At 50.7% G+C, this 18,885-nt stretch overlaps 1 protein-coding gene across 1 annotated transcript in view; it reads right to left on the reverse strand.

Moving 5' to 3' along the window:
- Positions 1-18,105, reverse strand: part of iars1 (isoleucyl-tRNA synthetase 1) — a 29,769-nt gene extending 11,664 nt beyond the window's left edge. The window contains exons 1-20 of the mRNA XM_047025482.1: positions 18,026-18,105; positions 17,337-17,460; positions 17,020-17,176; positions 16,382-16,501; positions 16,182-16,264; positions 15,808-15,925; positions 15,362-15,509; positions 13,516-13,603; positions 12,446-12,509; positions 12,146-12,241; positions 10,506-10,628; positions 9,115-9,206; positions 7,693-7,791; positions 4,675-4,801; positions 3,515-3,588; positions 2,881-3,075; positions 2,675-2,761; positions 2,304-2,387; positions 939-1,083; positions 331-451 (exon numbers count right to left, since the gene is read on the reverse strand). Coding sequence (XP_046881438.1) covers positions 331-451; positions 939-1,083; positions 2,304-2,387; positions 2,675-2,761; positions 2,881-3,075; positions 3,515-3,588; positions 4,675-4,801; positions 7,693-7,791; positions 9,115-9,206; positions 10,506-10,628; positions 12,146-12,241; positions 12,446-12,509; positions 13,516-13,603; positions 15,362-15,509; positions 15,808-15,925; positions 16,182-16,264; positions 16,382-16,501; positions 17,020-17,176; positions 17,337-17,455 — 2,140 coding nt within the window. The 5' untranslated portion in view covers positions 17,456-17,460; positions 18,026-18,105. The remainder of the gene's footprint in view (positions 1-330; positions 452-938; positions 1,084-2,303; positions 2,388-2,674; positions 2,762-2,880; positions 3,076-3,514; positions 3,589-4,674; positions 4,802-7,692; positions 7,792-9,114; positions 9,207-10,505; positions 10,629-12,145; positions 12,242-12,445; positions 12,510-13,515; positions 13,604-15,361; positions 15,510-15,807; positions 15,926-16,181; positions 16,265-16,381; positions 16,502-17,019; positions 17,177-17,336; positions 17,461-18,025) is intronic.
- Between the last annotated feature and the right edge of the window lie 780 nt (positions 18,106-18,885).

The following is an 18,885-nucleotide window of genomic DNA, read 5'->3' on the forward strand; positions in this document are numbered from 1 at the left end:
CGGGAACAACTTTACCCAGAATGACAACATGCGCATACATGATAAGCCCCCCCCCTCGAGTGGTTTCATTGAAAAAGCGAGGATTTATGGACAATACATGGATCTCTATATAATCTGTTTTAGTATATAGAATAGTAAATGCGATTTTTTTTTATCAAATTACATTACAAAAAAATACTTAAAATAATAAAATGTTTTACATTTGTAAATCGATGTGAATCGCGATTCAAATGTGAATCGATTTTTCCCCCCACCCCTACAGTATATAATAGAATATATAAATTATAAGGGGTTAATGGTGCAAGTGATTCCGATAGAAGCAGGGCTCACCATCCATCTCAGACTTGAAGAACTGGATGAGGGACTGTGTGAAAGACTGGACCCACTTGTCCATGATGTTGTCACTCTGCTTGGCCGTGTTCTCGTTGTACAGGAAGGCGATATCTTCCTCCTAGGAGCCAACACAGACCGGCTCAGATGAGACACACCAGACCACATGACAGGCTCGCACGGTGAAGCTCACACACTTCCTCCACCCAAAAGAGTAACAAAAACAACATAAGCACACATCTAAAATTAGAGCATTTGTTTGTACCCCCCCTCTCTCCCTCTCTCTCTTTCTCTCCCCCATCCTCCTCCAGAGAGGAGGCGGAGGCCCAGCGAGCGTCCCTTTGTGAAGCCCCTCCAGCTGCCTGGCCCCAGCCAGATGGGAGGCAGGGAGGGAGGCTGCAGGAGAGTGTGCGGAGGGGGGAGCGGGGGAACAGAAGCTAAGGAAGAGAGGTCCAGGAAGGAGCGTGTGGGGAGAGATAAAGGCTGTGCATCGGATGGATGCTGACAGGGATGCCAGAGTGTGTGTGTGTGTCTGTGTGTGTGTGTGTGTGTGTGTCTGTGTGTGTAGGGGGGTGGGGACCAGCAGGGAGGCTGGCAGGCAGGGCTACCTTCTGAAGCCTCTGAACGTTCTGGATCAGGAAGCGGTAGGCATTGTACCAGGGCAGGAAGACGTCCTTCAGGACGTCACGAACGCCGTCTTCTTTGAATCGCAGGTTCTCTGCCCGCACCACCGGAGAATTGATCAGGTAGAGCCTGGAGGAGACGTTGGAAAGGGGGTGGGGTGGGGAGGGGGTGGAGATAAGAGATCAGTGGGCAGGATGTGAACGCAGTAGCAGTTCCTCTCCTACACTCTCCCCCCTCCTCTCTCTTCTCTCTCTCTCCCCCTACTCTCCCCTCCCCCTCCCCTCCCCCTCCCCTCCCCCTCCCCCTGCCCTCTCCCCTCCTCTCTGATACAGTCCAAAGTGGAGAACCTGTCCTCCTCTTCCCCTCCAGAAGTGTCCTCTAAGACTTAATGTGACAGTTCCTAGAGTCGGTGCTGTGAGGGGGGCAGGTCTCCTGACTGGGAGGACAGTGGTGGTGGAGGAGGGCAGGTCTCCTGACTGGGAGGACAGTGGTGCTGTGAGGAGGGCAGGTCTCCTGACTGGGAGGACAGTGGTGCTGTGAGGAGGGCAGGTCTCCTGACTGGGAGGACAGTGGTGCTGTGAGGAGGGCAGGTCTCCTGACTGGGAGGACAGTGGTGCTGTGAGGAGGGCAGGTCTCCTGACTGGGAGGACAGTGGTGCTGTGAGGAGGGCAGGTCTCCTGACTGGGAGGACAGTGGTGATGGAAGAGGGCAGGTCTCCTGACTGGGAGGACAGTGGTGATGGAGGAGGGCAGGTCTCCTGACTGGGAGGACAGTGGTGGCAGCTCCACAGAGGACCGGACCATTCCGGTTCGTCTAAACCACCCTGACGTAATGGCCTCTGATCCCCCCTCTCCATGGCTACCCAGAAATTAGGTCATTAAATCCCGCCCCCCCCCCCCCCCCCCCCCCCCCCCCCCTCCTCCCCACCACGGTCGACACCACCAGTGCTTTAAAAATGGAGGAGGGCAGATGCCTCGGCCTCTACTTCGCTCGGCTCATTAATTTGTCATGGATTCCGAAGCGAAGTAGATGAACGCGCTGAAAACGCCAAACCTTCTCAAAACAACCCTGACAGGATTGGACATGCTGGGGCAAGGGGGGGTGGGGGGGGAAACGATACGTACCGCTTTGCTCGTAACATTTAGGATATCGGCCATCGGAATTGTGCGACCGAAATATCGTATCCGAGGCTTCCGGAGGAAAATTGGCTAATGAGACAGAATTCTGTCTTGAGCATATGGACGGACCGAGCCGTGCTTTAATCATGAACCATATGGCGATGTCGCAGCAGAGCTCGGGGGGGGGGGGGGGGGGGGGGGGGGGGTTCCGCCGTGCCAAACAGAGCTCACCTCAGGGCGTCAGCGCCGTAGCTCTGCACTATCAGACCAGGATCTGGGTAGTTCTTCTTGCGTTTGCTCATCTTTTGCCCATCGCTGCATGAATAAACCATCCACACACACACACGCACACATGAGAAACTATACATTTGGTATTCAAATGAGCCAAGTTCTTCCAGGTCACCAGGCCTTTAAGCACACACGTTTGAACACTTCCCTGCTTGGAACACCCGGGGGCTGAAATTCCAATATGCGATCCCCCCACCCCACAGGCAAAATGTCACAGCACATACAGGAAGATGTGTACACACCACTAATCTTATTATGCGAGAGCGGGGGGGGGGGGGGGCATGTAAACACTGGGAGAGACGAGGAGGACGGACCTTGCGAGGACGAGTCCATTCACGATCACGTTCTTGAATGGCGGCTTGCCAAAGAGCGCCGTCGACAGCACAAGCAGCGTGTAGAACCTGAGGGGGCGCGAGAGAGAGAGAGAACACAAAATGGGCTTCCGTCATTCCGCAGGACTCGTTCAGAAGGGGGCGTGGCTCTCGGGCCCCCCGGGGGGGGGCCTCGCGCTCCTCCTCACCATCCCCGGGTCTGGTCGATGCCCTCGGCGATGAAGTCGGCGGGGAAGGTGTCCTCAAACTCCTTGCGGTTCTGGAAGGGGTAGTGGGCCTGCGCGTAGGGCATGCTGCCGCTCTCGAACCAGCAGTCGAACACCTCCGTCACCCGGCGGAGGGTCCCCTTCCCGCAGCGCGACGGGATGGTGAGGTCGTCGATGCTGTCAGGGTGGGAGGGGGGGGGGGGGGGGAGGGATGTGACGGGAGGTCTGTGTGGGACTTGCATACAGAGTCGGCGACACTGAATGGTTTCCCCAAATGAAACCTGGGATTCCTTTCCACTTACAGACCGCTTGTCTGCCCCCCCCCCCTCCCATGTATTGCGGAAACACTTATACGGACGTCACGGAGCACATATCGAAAAACAACCAGAAATAGCTTCTTCCCCCGGCTCCCACGCACATGCCTGGAAGTCTTCGATGACCTCTGACCCCTCCTCTTTTCTCATGATCAATTAAGGGTAATTAGGAGCGGGAAAGTGATCCATCTCACCCCGTCACCGGACCCGTCTGACGGTGCTGGGGCTCGTCAATGTGGCGCGGGCCCGGAGGAGATGCGCTCGGGGGCCCCGCCATCGCTGGCAGACTATCGGTGACTCACCTCTCCCGATGCAGATCGCTTACTTTCACCCCGGTGAGCTCTTCCAGCTCCGCCATCGACCCCACGCACACCACCTGTGGCACAAACACACACGTGCGCGGCAGACAGGAGTGAGTCAGCGGCGCGGGAGTTTGCTTGAGGCGTCTCTCGACGGCACGGGGGGGGGGGGCAGAGCTATCGGATCGGAGGGGGGGGGGGGGCGGACCTCCGTCTCATCTTGGCAGGAGCGAAACTGTCGGCCACTGTCAACTTTCTCAGGTGCCGGTAAAAAAAAGTTTTGTCGGAAAGTGTGTTAGCAGCCTCGCCTTAGAGTATCGAGCTGTAATCCTGTTCCAATTTCTGAACAGACTCAGGTAAGATGGCCCAGATACGGCCGCCAACGCAGAAAGAGAGGGGAAGAGAGAGAAAGAGAGAGAGAGAGAGAGAGAGGGGGGGGGGAGAGAGAGTGAGAGAGAGAGAGAGAGAGGGGGGGGGGAGAGAGAGAGAGAGAGAGAGAGAGCATCCAGATCCACTTTCTGGCCTTGCACAAGCTCAGGGAGTCTAAGTTACCCCGGAGACTCACGCCTGGAAACAGTCACAATGCTATTTTCAGGAAGCAGGTCGCTGTCCTTCTTTTAGGTAGCAGCTTCATTCCATGTTTCAAAGATTCAAACAACCCAAATCTGACATCCAAACGAAGTGGAAGTCTTTCGCGAGCTCCTCTGCTAAGCACACATTAGACGGTTTGTTTAGAATTCCTACAGGCTTACAGCATGTCAGTGCAGCAGTAGCACATACCGAGCCAGAAACGAACCCAATAAAGGGCCCAAATAAAGATGAGCGCAGAGACGGCAATAAGAAGTTAAGGACACAGTCTGAGGACCTTTGATGTTCACTTGGGTTTCTTTTCATTTAACCATAAAACACAGTTGAGAGATTCTGGGGGGGGGGGGGGGGGGTGTTATGAAGTTGTTGTTTATCCTTTATGAATTATGAATGAGTCGGGTTTCGAGGTGAGAGAGCCTGAGGGGAAGCCGCCCAGAACTCCTCTATGGGGTCGCGCTCGTTCTGAGTGCACACGCCCAGCTTCTTCAACGCTAGCACGACGCCCACTGACTGGCTACTTCTGCCGGACGCCTCTTTCCAAACTTTTGCGGAGGGTCAGAAGGACGGACACTAACCTCTTCAAAGTCATCGCTGACCCACAGGGGGATCGGCGTGCCCCAGTAACGGTTCCGAGAAATGGCCCAGTCCCGCGCGTCCCTCAGCCAGTTGCCGAAGCGCCTCTCCCGCACAAACTCCGGTACCCTGAGAAGAATGAGTCACAGACGGGGAAAGAGAGAGAGGGGGGGGGGGGGGGGTCCAGAGAGGGATGTAGATCAGAAGAGGGATGCGGGGGGGGGGGGGGGACAGAGAGAAGCAGAGAGACAGACGGAGAGAGAAAGCAAACACAGTATTGATGCACTTGGGAGATCAGTGATCATCAAACGAGCACACTCGGATGTGGGGGACGGCAGGCAGCCTGGGTCTGCCGGCACCTGGAGGAGCACATGACGCTCGCACAAGACCGCTTATGTAACGCGGCGGAACACGGCAGCGCCGCATCTGCGGGTGGAGACGAGCTGCTGACGGAGGACGGCTTTCTGTATTCGTCCGCACGGCACCACTGCTTTGTTTGAGGGGATTCTTTTTTCAAATGACACTCCAGAAAAGGGACTCGTTAATGATATTCCTTTTCGAACATCACGTTTCAGACTTTTCTGGTTCACGAAAGCAAACTCACAATGCGTAAGATGTGTCTTTATGCAATGCCCTACATTTGAGATTTGGGAAGACACCATTTTCCCCTGAAATTGGCCTCGGCTGGTGCAGTGGTCCCCCTGCCAGGCATGCTGGGAGTGGACAGGTGGAGGGAGACGATGCAGGTCTCCTCTCTGGGGACTGACGAGGCGTCTGCACTCTTCTCCTGTCCTGTGATGCCGCACAGGGTGAGCACATAGTAGAACACTATTCACTCAACACCACTGACCTACTTAGGAGTAAACGACGACTGAGCACATTTTGTTTTTACAAAGAGGGCCCTCCTGTGTCAATGAAAGGGGAATTGGACCTCATGCACACCCCTGATGCACGCCATTTGCTTGGCGTTGTAATTAACACGCGCTGACAGCCATTCAAACGCACCTCGCGGGGCCCAACATCGGTGGGCTTTCAGGTCTGGCACTGGCGTGCTTCAGCGCCGCGTTAAGTCCATTTGGAGCTAAATGTAAATGGCGACGCTTTCTAGATGAAATTGAAAACGCAAAGGTTAGAGCTCGCTCACGGGCATCTCTTTTCTTTCTTCCTCTGCTCCTGCTCTCTCCATGTCGTGGGACACGACGCCTCGCCGGGAGACTAGAGGTAGAAAATCGCAGTGAAGGTTCCGCCCGCCGAGCAGCGACTTCATCAATTCCCCTTTGTGAGAGGCATTTCTATTTAGGCACCCGATATATCAATTTAATGGTTTTTCCCCTCTCGCCTCCTCCGTCCCCTCCCCCCCTCCCTCGCCTCCACTAAATATGGTGCTTTCCTGTGCTAGACGCTGAACAGGCAGGTCTATCTAAAGAGCACGTTACATGTTTTCTATGCTAAGGTAGATACAGCAGAACCCAAGCCTGGCGACTGTGCTGATGAGGGAGCGGAGAAGGTAGAATGGTGGGGCTCAGAATCACAAGGAGGGGGCGGGGGGGGTGTCTTTAATGAGTTTGCCGTCAGTCTTGCTCCCTGGAAAATGCCAGAGCCAGTGGCAATATCTCCCCGGTTGCCTTGCTGACGAGTCCTCCCTGGAGCTGAACATCCCGCGTGGCGCCCACAGTCCCACACGTGCACACCTGAGACACAAACACCCACTTAAACCCACTTAGGAGTCCATCTGCGCTCGTGCACGCGCACGAGATTTCCAATGGAGCTCACCGACGCTGGCATCGAAAGTCATTTGGAATATCTAAAGCGGTGATTTCAATCAGAGATCTCTTTCTCTGGCTCTGCCGTCATTCAGCTTTGAGAATCCAACCACCGTGTTGGGTTCCCACGCAGCCTCTGCCCACCAGCCCACCCACACACTGTGCCCAGAACGAGACGAAGGGAGAGAGTGTGCCGCTCATCAGCGGAGGATGTGAGAGTGTGAGTGTGTATGTATGTGCTCATCAGGAGGATGTGAGAGTGTGCGTGTGTGTGTGTGTGTGTGTGAGTGTGCGTGCATGTGCTCATCAGGAGGATGTGTTAAAAGCAGCTACTCCCCACAAGATTTGATGGAACACATTAGAATAATTGTGCTTCCAGAATTCTATTAGAAGGGCCCTGGCTGTGACTGGGGGGTAGGATGAAGAGAACAGCAGCCATTACACTCTGAACTTACTCTGCATTTAACGGTGGTACCATATGCACCGCCACCATGTAGTCCAAGACCCAGACGACACACTGCCGATATTAGCATGGTAGCGTGAATTTCGGAAACGTATCATTCATTCAAAGCGTGTCCTGACAGCACGATCACAAACGCGACCAACGCGAAAAAAAAACAAAAACTTATCAATCGTGCTTAACGTCCCACACCGCCATTTCCAAGGCTCTTCCAAATCGCCTCACGTTTTTCCCCCACCCCCGCCCACGACATAGGAGCTACATACGATCTGGAGAGTCCACGTGTGTCGGTGACAGCTTGTTTTAATGGCCCGGGCCCTTGTCTGGGGAGTCCCACGGCTCTTCTCCAGCCTTTACCTCGCTACGGGCCTGGTGATCCATCTCCCTGTGACAGCAGCATTACGGCAGGCCATCCTGCCCCACAGACCGGGGGGACAGGAGGGGGGAAACACCTGGAGCGGAGCTCCAGTCAACCCAAACGGTCTCTGCACTCTCGTGAACGATGCTAGCTCGTTAGCGACTGGAGGACACTCCAAAAGCTAAGAGATGCATTAGCGCTAATGCACTTAAGGTGTCGCGCGCGATAAAAGCTAGCGTAGCCCATATGCCGAGGCTGGAGAGGAGGCCGCGCGCGGAAACGGGAGGAGCGTTGCTCCGTCGCGGAGAAGCGGAACATCCAGCGTCTCTTCAAAAAGGACCAAACTTTAGGATGAAGGCTGTTTCAGTGGGGTGTGGGCGTGGGTGGTGGTTGTGGTGGTGTTCCAATGGCGGTTCTCTGTAAGTGACAGGATAGTTACCAGTAGCATTTGTCGTTGTTTTCCAGAAGCTTCTCCACCATGTGCTCCACCCGGACGAACCAGCTGGGGACCGCCTTGTAGATCAGTGGCGTGTCCGACCTGAGAGGAGGAACAGGCCGAGTTAAACAGGGACCTGCGTAGTTACGGGGTCATATTGTGGTCCTCACAACCGTATAAACCATGTTTACAGTATAACCTAGCCTGGGTGTGCCCGAGCTAAGAGAAACATCAATAATGCATGACCCTTGAGTGAGGCTCTCTGGGTGTTACGATCTGACTGGTATCTCGAAGTGTTCCTCTCAGAGAGCTTGGATGAAAGAAAAAAGAAGGCTGTCCTCTTCTGACATCGTGAAATTATTTACAACATGCGTGTACTCTTTATAAAGAGAGACATGTTCTTTTCGAGAAAAGACTTTAAAGCAATGCAGCACAGTGTTGAACACGATCTGTCTCACGATATGGCTCACTGAGTAGCTGAACCCTTTTGAACCGTCCAGATCATCGGGAAGTCAGAGGGGCACTTGTGTGTTGCGGTGGGAGGGTATCAGCAAGGCAGTCTAAACAGAAACGTAGGTGTTTACGTGTAGCAACCGAGTTTGCATCATAAGTGACGGGCCAAACGTGAAAAGCAGGTCAGGACTGGAACGTAGGACAACAGGTTTGCCATGTCCCAGGGAGAAGAACGTGGGCTCTGTCCCCAGCGGTCTCCGGCGGCTGGTAGATGGTACCGAGTCTTAGCGAGGAGAGCTCTGGGTGAAGTGGGCATGTTTCCCCCATCTTGACAAGAGGTTAGCCTCATTAAACCCAGTCAGGTCTCTCTGCAGCTGCAGCCGGGGCACCAGAGAGAGGGGGGACGGCCGCTGACCTTGGTACGGCCGGTCTCTGTGGTGGGGCCCACTGCTGAGGCAGCAACCCTGTATTGACTCCCCATGCTGATGTTACACTGAAGGGGAGGAGGGCTGGGAGGGGGGGGGGGGGGGGGGGGGTTGAGAGCTCCTCTTTAATCCCTCCTCGCTGACTTAATGCGAAGATTTGTTCTGGGGCTCCGTGGGAGGGATTGGAGGGGGTGAAAGGAGGTCTGTACAGGGGGCCTGATGAGGGGGGGGAGGGGGTGAAAGGAGGTCTGTACAGGGGGCCTGATGAGGGGGGGGGAGGGGGTGAAAGGAGGTCTGTACAGGGGGCCTGATGAGGGGGGGGAGGGGGTGAAAGGAGGTCTGTACAGGGGGCCTGATGAGGGGGGGGGAGGGGGTGAAAGGAGGTCTGTACAGGGGGCCTGATGAGGGGGGGGGGAGGGGGGATACGCCCTGCTCAGTCAATACAGTGTTCTGGTGTTGTTCAAAAGGCCTGGCAGAGACCCGTTTCCTGGGCCGAGCCGAAGCCTCCCTGGTGTCTGTGTCGGAGACACGAGTCGTCATCGCTCACCTCCAGCAGAACGGGTAGCTGTGCTTGAAGGAGCTGGCGTTGACCAGGCGGCCCTTCTCCTTCAGCCACTTGATGATGTTTTTGTCTGCATCCTGCAGAGGGGGGGGGGGGGAGGGAGGGGAGGCAGAGACGGGTCACTTACATCCTACTCAACGCATCGGCCCGGTCGCTCGCGTGCAGTCCGAAACGAATCGAACAGCAGACGTCAAAACCGTCATGTTAATACTCACATTCTGGTGCCAGGGAAGAGAGAGAATGAGGAGGACAACAGTTGTACAGTGAGACCTAACATGTGACTGATCGTTACCGTTGGATCTAAACGTTGTGTATCATTGGGAGGGTGTTTGCCATACTTCATCATGGTTATTGTGGCCCAACAAATAGAATTCGTCCCCTGGGTGCACTATTTCATTTCATTTTCTACTGTATTCACTGTAATGCTGTTTTACATCGTAATTCGGTCACGCTTTTCTTGTGGCATTAAGAAATTGACTTCCTACAAAAGTCTGATGAAATCACTTTTCATGGAAACGTGTCCGCGGTGTCCTTGCAGCAAACTGGAGCTGAATTGGCTTCCTGTCTCATGCATAATTGATTCCCTGAGCCTTTTTTCCTAACCTACCAAAGCTATGTGAAGGAGCAGCTCTCAGCCCTGCCTCCCCACTCCCTCCCACAGTACTCCTAACTGGACGCTAGGCTGCACCAGCTGTGGGAGGGGACCGACGACGCAGTCTCGAAAAGCTTGTCATCCGGATCTGGCACGCGTCATTGTGAAAAGCTCGGAGTGGCTCCGAACCAAGCGTCCTCAACGTGTGATTAATCAGACGTACAGTAGTCAAGGAGCACAACTATTTGAGGTTGTCTATCGAAGGTGACTGTCCTGCCGTTCGAAACTTAAGTCTTCCACCAGAGAGGTAATTATTCGTGGGGGCTGGCTGGCAGACTGGCTGGCTGGCTGAGAGAACAGCAGCTATTACACTCTGTAATTCAGAGTGGAGTTCACCAGTGTCTGGGCTGGTAACAGATCAGCTGGCTGGCATCAGCAGTCACAGGTGCCACCTGGGAGCCTGGGGAGGCTACAGACTGTGGAGCAGCCCTGTAATGAGGCTGGGCTGTGGGGAGCGCAGGCAGGCTGTCCTGGGGGCTGGGTGACAGAGGGGGGCTCTTTCATCCTCTCTCTCTCTCCCTCTATCTTGCTCTCTATTCCTCTCCCTCTCTCTATTTTGCTCTCCCTCTGTTTTTTGTATCTCCCTCTGTCTCCCCCCCCCCTCTATTTCTTGCTCTCGATCTCTCTCTCTCTCTCTCCCCAACTTAATACAATTAAGTGGACGACAGACTTGCATTGAAAACAAACTCCTTCTGATTGAAATTCGTCTTAAATGTACACTTACCTTCACATATTGTCCTGCAAAGTCAGTGACCTCAGCAGTGAAGCATCCGGAAGCATCCACAGGGCAGATAGGAGTATCATCCCTCTGGATGATTTTGAATTCCATGCAGACCCTATAATCGTCCTGGAGACAGAGAAAGCCCATTCATGTTAACTTGTTAATGTTTATCATCAACCTAAGTTCCCAGAGTAAAATTATATATCCCGCAAAAATGCACTTAATTGACTCTGGGGCTGTTTTTTGTAGTTGTGTGAAAAAAGAGAACATTGACTCAACTGTCACAGGGCATCTTGAGGCTTGGCAGACATTTTCTAACTGCGATGGATGAAAATGCCTCCGCTTTCTCTTTCATCTCATAAATAAATACCCTGACACAGTCACCGAGGCAAACGCACACACACACTGACCTACTATATTATCAAGTGTGTGTAGAACTCTTATATACCAGAATCCCATAACATGAAGCTGGTAATAATGGAAGCCTGGTCAGCCTGTTTTGTAGGATTAAGATAGCTCTCTACGAAGTGCTCTAGCACTTTATATAGCTTTCTGTCAGATTGTCAGTCTCTGTAAGTCTGTTTCTCTCCCTGCGTCTCTCAATTCAATTCAATTTAGCTTTATTATTAGCTTTAGTTTTATTATTATTATATTATTATATTATCATAATTATTATTACATTAGCTTTATTATTCTCTCCCTGTCTCTCTCTCCCTGTCTCTCTCTCTCCCTGTGTTTCTCTCTCCGCGTCTCTCTCCCTGTGTCTCTCTCCCTGTGTCTCTCTCCCTGTGTCTCTCTCTCCCTGTGTCTCTCTCCCTGTGTCTCTCTCCCTGTGTTTCTCTTCCTCCGTCTCTCTCCCTGTGTCTCTCTCCCTGTGTCTCTCTCCCTGTGTCTCTCTCCCTGTGTTTCTCTTCCTCCGTCTCTCTCCCTGTGTCTCTCTCCCTGTGTCTCTCTCTCCGTGTTTCTCTCTCCGTGTCTCTCTCCCCGTGTCTCTCTCCCCGTGTCTCTCTCCCCGTGTCTCTCTCCGTGTCTCTCTCCCTGTGTTTCTCTCCCTCCGTCTCTCTCCCTGTGTCTCTCTCCCTGTGTCTCTCTCCCTGTGTCTCTCTCCCTGTGTCTCTCTCCCTGTGTCTCTCTCCCTCCGTCTCTCTCCCTCCGTCTCTCTCTCCCTGTTTCTGTCTCTCTCCTTCTCCAGGCCCCCCGCAGCTAGCAGCCTCTCTCCTTGACAAGGACCTCCGCAGCAGACAGGTGGCCCTGTGATGAGAGCGACCCGGCCCCAGGCACTATCTCCACTGGCACTAACTAGAACAGCACTCTCCAGGAGCACTGCTGCAGGAGCACTGCTGCAGCACACATCCAGGAGAAGGGGAGAAGGCGTTCTAGAGCTTTCCAGAGCACCAGCTCTAGACAGGGAGCGTGTGGGCTGACACTAAGTGTATTCTCAAAGCTCCTGTCTGGCAGAGCACAACACCTTTATCCTTGGCAGCGGTCACATTCGTTTCTATCGCAGAATTTTTTATTTATTCTTTTACAACCTGACGAATCCTCCATTTTTAGGCTAGCGGTCGACGAGCAGCATCCTCAATAAGGCACGTCTCTACAGAAGCATTTGGGCTCCTGGAAACGCAGCGGCACGTGAAACTCACAGCTCCGAAGTAGGGGGCCTGGTGGACCACCCCGGTCCCCTCCTCCTCTCTGACGTAGTTGTCCGTCACCACAGTGTAGGCGCCTTTGTCCTGGCACTGGAGGATGGGGAGGGGGCACCAAGACGACAGTGGGGAAAACAACAACAACGATGGGTTGGGACTGATGAGCGGAGGAAGTGAGGTTAAACATCGAGCCTGCTGCTGCCTGGTAGCAACAGGTCGGTCACTGGTTAGGGGTTAAAGGTCGACGCATTGATGTGCGTGGTCATTGGGACCCTTGGATGAGGGTGACATTCTCACCTTGGTGGAGAAGTACTCAAACAGGGGCTTGTATTTCTTCCCTTTCAGAGTCTTCCCGGGGAATCTGAAAAACGCACACGCACAAAGAAACGTTAAAAAAAACAATCAACTTTTCCTTCAAATACTGTTCCACTAGGGTCGTTTTAATCCCCATTATTTCTAGCCCTGGTAAACTCCAATGCTTTAATAGCCCTTGGACCTAGTTTGACTGGGATGTGTACGAACATACCTCACTTAATCTGTTACCCACATTTCTCCCTGCTCCAATACTAGCCAGTGAGCTGTGTAATAAGGAATGTCTTTTCCAGTGAGTACAGACTAACTCAACTCCTGATGAGAAGACTTCTTCCATCCATAAGGTGCATTCCAAAAACCAAACTCTGGAACATCTGCCATTGCCCATCGCTCATTCGAGAACACCTGATTATCTTCAAGAAATTGCAATTGGACAGTCAAATTCTAGTTTTCGAGGCCTTTAAAGCCATGCTCACAAGCTTGACATGATGTCCGAAGTCCTTTGTGAACCGGTCATATGTATTGATCTCAGCCATCTGTATATGGTATAACACTTATTTGATTTGACAAATTCTCACGACATTGGCTTCCTTCACCAAAGGAATCGTTCGCTCCCAAACTCTTTTCCAAATGGATCAAACATGGTGCTCCTCCTACACACACAAGCCTATCTTTGATCCCCTCTCCAGAGCACCGAGAATCCCAAGGAACAGCAACCCAACCCAGAGCGATACCGATCGATACTCGGTCCAGGAATGCGTCTAGATATAATCCCTCTGTGTGCTTCTCTTCGTGTCACTTATCTCCCCTCTCCGGGGAGACGGGCTTGGAACAGGGAAGTCACCAGGTATACAGACAAACACGCTGAGAGGAGAACGCCTAAAACGTCCAACCAACTACAGAACGATCCACACCGGATTGGACGGAATAACCCGTCAATAACCGACGTCTGACTTTCATTCAAATGCAGTGGGGAGGGGGTAAAAAAACGTCGGTAGACATTCTGGACTGAGCCTTAAAAGGAGAGGGCGTGGAAAGGGGTTCTGAGGACTCACTTGTCGAGGATTGTGTATTCACCCTCCGCCTTGAAGAGGCCTCCCAACCTGGCCTCCATCATGATGTAGACCTTCCCGGTGGCGTTGTCTGGGACACGGGGTAGATGGCACCACGCGCAGAGATGGGCAGCGAGACAGGGGGAGGCAGCGTCAGAGGGGAACTCAACTTGAAACATTCATGAAACATTTTCGAAAAAGAGACACACAGAAGGGGGACCCGCAGCCTCTAGATCAGCTGTCAAATGCTGTACCACTGAGCTATACCAAAGAGTATAGAAGCACAAGAGGCGACACTCTGATGTCAGTATAAGTTCATTGGTTCATATCCCTATGTGTGTCCATAGGCGCACAACCCGGATCAGTACATTTTAGAAGTGTTCCCAGTTGTCTTGGTTGTAAACCAAGATGGCCTATGGGTAGAAAATAGGCCTCGTTTGACTCAAACACCAAAGACATCCAGGTCAGAGGACCGAAAAACACACAAACCCCCAGGTTTGTTCCAACTCGGGGAAACACTGCTCTCCGACTGGGTTTCCTGTGCGAAAACCGTCGGTCGACTATACACAACGACTCTTAAATAATGCAGCGTTTCAATACCATTTTAAAAAGGCGAAAGCGGCCTCAGCCCTCCAGCCCTGGGCCGTGGGAGTGGAGGAGAGGCAGAGGAGGAAACGACCGAGTAGCCTTTCTAATCAGATGTGAATAACAGGGCCTAAACCCAACCGCCCTGGAAGAGGAGGCTGTATCAATAAAACATGGCAGTTCCCCCTCAGCGGGACGATAAATGATTTCTCAGCCCAGGCCGGCTGCTGCTGCAGGCAGGCAGGCCGGGCTCTGATAGCATCGACGCAGAGAGAACTGGCAGAGGGGCAGTGAGAGAGAAAGAGGGAGGGAGGGCGGGTGGGAGGGCGGGAGAAAAGACTGGTGTAGGAGAGACAGAGAGAGTTCATTGGTATTCTAAGGCGCTCGTCCATGCAGCACGCCACAGACAGCGATGCGCGTGGCGCGCCACCGCGCGAGGCAACGCTGCCCCCTGCAGCTCACGTCCGTTCACGACACGGACGCGGGAAAGTAGGTCACCTTTTTGAAATGCCAGCCATTTTCACAAAGATCCGAAGCTACAGTCCAAAAAAAAAAAGTAACAAAAATAACCCTCTCTGGTGTATTTGTCTTTATTTGAACAAGCAGCGGGGCTTTTTTAAGTGGCCTGATTTTGACAAACGTCCATGTTTCACATTTCAGTCCCAGCTTTATGGGAGTTGAGGCCAAGTTAGCATCAAGATGGGTGATCATGTGCACTGAGAATTAAATGCAGCTCTGTTTACGACCTGTTATAAACTCATGGCAATCGGGTCTCAAATGATGATCCTGTAAGATCCTCACCGGATCCAATGTTTGCATTTCACACTGCATGATGGTAAAACCAACCTAACCTGTTTTTGTATTTTGTCTGGAATGTGTGGTATTGATAAGGCTGTGATGTAAGAAGAAGCTGAAAAGCACCAAGCTAAGCCCACGAACCCATCATCCCCGTGGGTCACCTCTGCCCTCCACCTGACGTGTGATCCAACTGGCCGATGTACTTTGTGAACACTCACTACCCAAAACAGACTAGACGTGGGGATTCAGATAGCTGAGCGGTTAGGGAATCGGGCTATTTATCAGAAGGTTGCTGGTCCGATACCCGGCTGTGCTAAATGACGTTGTGTCCTTGGGCAAGCCACTTCACCTTACTTGCCTCGGGGGAAAGTCCCTGTACTTACTGTAAGTCGCTCTGGATAAGAGCGTCTGCTAAATGACTAAATGTAAATGAAAAATGACGTTCACAGAGGAACCTGTGTCTTACCTTTGACCTTGACGTACTGGAACTCAGGGTTGACACACAGAGCCAGGTTGCTGGGCAGAGTCCAGGGGGTGGTGGTCCAGGCGATGAGACACACGTTCTCGTCCTCCAGCAGGGGGAAGTTCACAATCACAGACGGGTCTTGGACATCCTGGGAGCCAGAAACAAAATGGCCGTGCTTAACTGGGTTATCTTTTACCGAGACGCGATTCAGCGTCGATACGGGTGAATGAAAGACCACAGTCTGAGCTGAAGTCAAATGAAGTTAACAAGAAGCAATGACGATGTTCGGATTGTCGTCGATTTGTTATACAGTAACGGTCGACGAAGAAGTGCGAGCACAAGTGTGCGACTTCGGTAAATTCTTCCGAGGAGGAACAACTACTTGGACCGATATTCCTTTCTAATCGAACGACACCTCACTAAAGACACTGCATGGATGAGTCTACCTTGTAGTTCTGGTTGGATTCAAAGTTGGACAAGGGGGTGCTGCAGGCCGTAGAGTAGGGCATGACCTTTACCCCGCGGTAGACCAGGCCCTTGTCATACAGCTGCTTGAAAACCCACCTGGATTAGGGGGGCGGGGGGCAACACAGAGGAAGTGGGCCATAATAAGATTGCACATTCAATTAAATCATCAGTATTACTGGAATATGAACCTGGGGCAAATACATCAATGCATCCCTAAAGTAAACATGACAATGATGGCAGGTAATGGACAATACACATAGGAGTCTCTCTAGGCAAACTTCCAATACATACTGTACAATGTCCAGACAACCCCAGTCAACTCTCTAAAGTGCCAATTCCTGTGTTCACTAACCAGACCGTTTCCATAAACCATGGGTAGAGAGTCTTGTAGTCGTTCTTGAAGTCGATCCACCTGCCCATTCTTTTCACCGACGTCTGGGGGATGATACGATCAAATGATAGCAGCTTCGTTGATGGCAAACATGCAGTGCGTATGTAGTAGGTTAGGTCTCTTCACTAGGAATCTCGTTATTCTCTGATAGAACTGCTCACCTCCCACTCTCCAGCATATCTCATGACGATTTTCCTGCACTGATTGTTGTACTCGGCAATACCCATCTTAGCCACGTCTTCAGGTCCCTTGATATCCAGGGTCTTGTCGATCTCATATTCCTAGGGGTTATTAGATGACAGGAGCATTGAATCGCACGGATGGAATGACCTGGCGTTGTCATTTGGAACTCGGGTGTCAGTTGAAATCACAGGACAGTAGAAGGAGCACAATATTTTCAGAGCTCTTTGCCTGACGGAGATCAGCTGTGCTGTTATTATTTGTAAGGAGCAGACGGAGCAGATGGTTCAGATGAACAAAAAATGAACAACTTCTTTCACATGCGATAACAGCCCTTGTGTAGGGACATGTTTCCCATCCATACAGTTGAGAATGATGGCTTTACGGCAATGGTTTAATATAGAGAATGCTATAAAAACCAAACTCGAATCCTGGCAATGAACTCATTCAAGGAAACGCTCCCATCCAATAATTTAGCAACTCTTATATTTGCATTATGTAGAGTACATCAGTTATTCATTCTAATTCTAGGCAGGATATGCCACGCCCCACCACCCCTATTTGTAGGCAAACAAAATCTGTATCCCCAATTAGAATTAAAACTCAAATCGATTCTTACCACAGGTAACCCATGACAATCCCAGCCAAACCTGCGGTCTACATGGAAACCACTCTGGTGGGCAAACCTGGTGACAACGTCTTTAATGGTGCCAGCAAGGATGTGGCCATAGTGGGGAAGGCCAGTGGCAAATGGTGGTCCATCATAAAAGGTGTATCTGGATAGGGGACAGAACCATTAGATGGGAACACTGGACTTGGGTGTATGGTTTGCTTGGCGTCCACAATTTGTCCTTCGTCTTCTGATCAGCAGACACGTCTCAGAATCTCATGGATAGTCATTCTGAAATCATTCTTACTGACTGATTTACCACTTACTTTGGCCTGTTTTTGGATTGTTTCAGACATTCCTGAAAGCAATCTTTGTCCTTCCAGAACTGGAGAATACGCTCCTCCTCAGACGGAAAGTTGATGGAATCGGGAACTGGCTCTACCATGGTCTCTGGAAGACCAATCAGTCAATACAGTGTTTGAGCAAGAGATATTTTATCTATGTGAAGTGGACTAGAACTGAAAAGGGAATTCAACCAATTTAGCTAAAGTACAACCCTGAGTCACTGTTACTTGCTAATAATTCACAAAGTCCCAAAGCTTTTGGACCCTAGTTAATTGTTCAACATTGTACTTAAGAAAAATCGCACAGATCTGTGCTAATTTTACACAATATATATTAGGTCCTGTTGAATGTCAATACCACATTCCAGTTTATAATTACACTGTAGCTTTCTGCTATCTATAGGTATTGCTCATTTCCAATTCCTATCTAGGAATGACGTATCCTTGGTATGGATCAGAATGGCTCTGGTCTAGCTAACTGTCCTAGCTAATATGCAGTGAGCTAGCTGGCTAACTAGATAGCCAGCAAGTCAATTTCAAGTTTTGAATGGCTACTGCACGTTCTCGAGGCATAACGTTCTTACGCACGCATGTGCCGATATATAAAAATGCTTAGCTATACTTAATAACTGTCAGACATGATGATTTCTATGTTAATTGAAGACACTCACATGTGTTGTCACCGGCTACCAACAGAGGGGCATAAAAAGGAAATGATGCAACTGAACGTAACTAACGGATTGAACCTACGCCTCCATAGAAAATAAAAATAACATTTCCGGTTGATTTCAAAATAAAGGTTTGAAGAGAAACTGTATTTTTTGTTAATTTGGTGTCAAAAGTAAACTTTCTTTCCCCAAAAAGGAAGGAAGCGACAAAGAATATAAATATTATTAACCTGTATCATAAAAAGTAAAAAAAAAAAAAAAAAAGGCTTTTTATTGCTTGATACAATGTTTACAATACAACAGAATTGGCAACTTATTAAAAAAATCTATTTTACATAACAGACTGAAGTCACAGTTACATTAGCATCATTCAAAACAAAAGTAGAAAAGAATGTAGAGCATAAACTAAAATAAGTAAGAATAAACATTAGGGGTTTGTTACATGACTTCAAACTTGTCTAACAATAATTTGTTCTGGCTTGGGGAATAGTCATTACTCCATAGGTGAGGAGGGGTTATAGTAAAACAATGATTTTTTTTTTATGCCCCAGCTGCAGCAGCCGCCAGCTCACCTAACAATTTCCCCAGAAATTGTACCCTCTCTAGTATTCAAATATACTTCAAATGTATTTAAAAACTAACGTTAATTAGAGCAATATCCCACTGAAGATCAGTTAAGTTTAAGTTAAGAGCACAGGCATCTTGTTTTAGTAGGGTTGACCCCAGTGTGAGTGATTGGGTGTGTGAATGTGTGGTTGTTCTTTTTTAGATTCTAACTATGGATGACATCTACAAAACAGTAGTAAGTTGAACATTTTCCTGTTTGTCTCATTGCTTTTACCTGAGACTACCAGTTCATTTCT

The sequence above is a fragment of the Hypomesus transpacificus genome, chromosome 9, assembly GCF_021917145.1.
Source record: "Hypomesus transpacificus isolate Combined female chromosome 9, fHypTra1, whole genome shotgun sequence".
Taxonomy (NCBI): Eukaryota; Metazoa; Chordata; class Actinopteri; order Osmeriformes; family Osmeridae; genus Hypomesus; species Hypomesus transpacificus.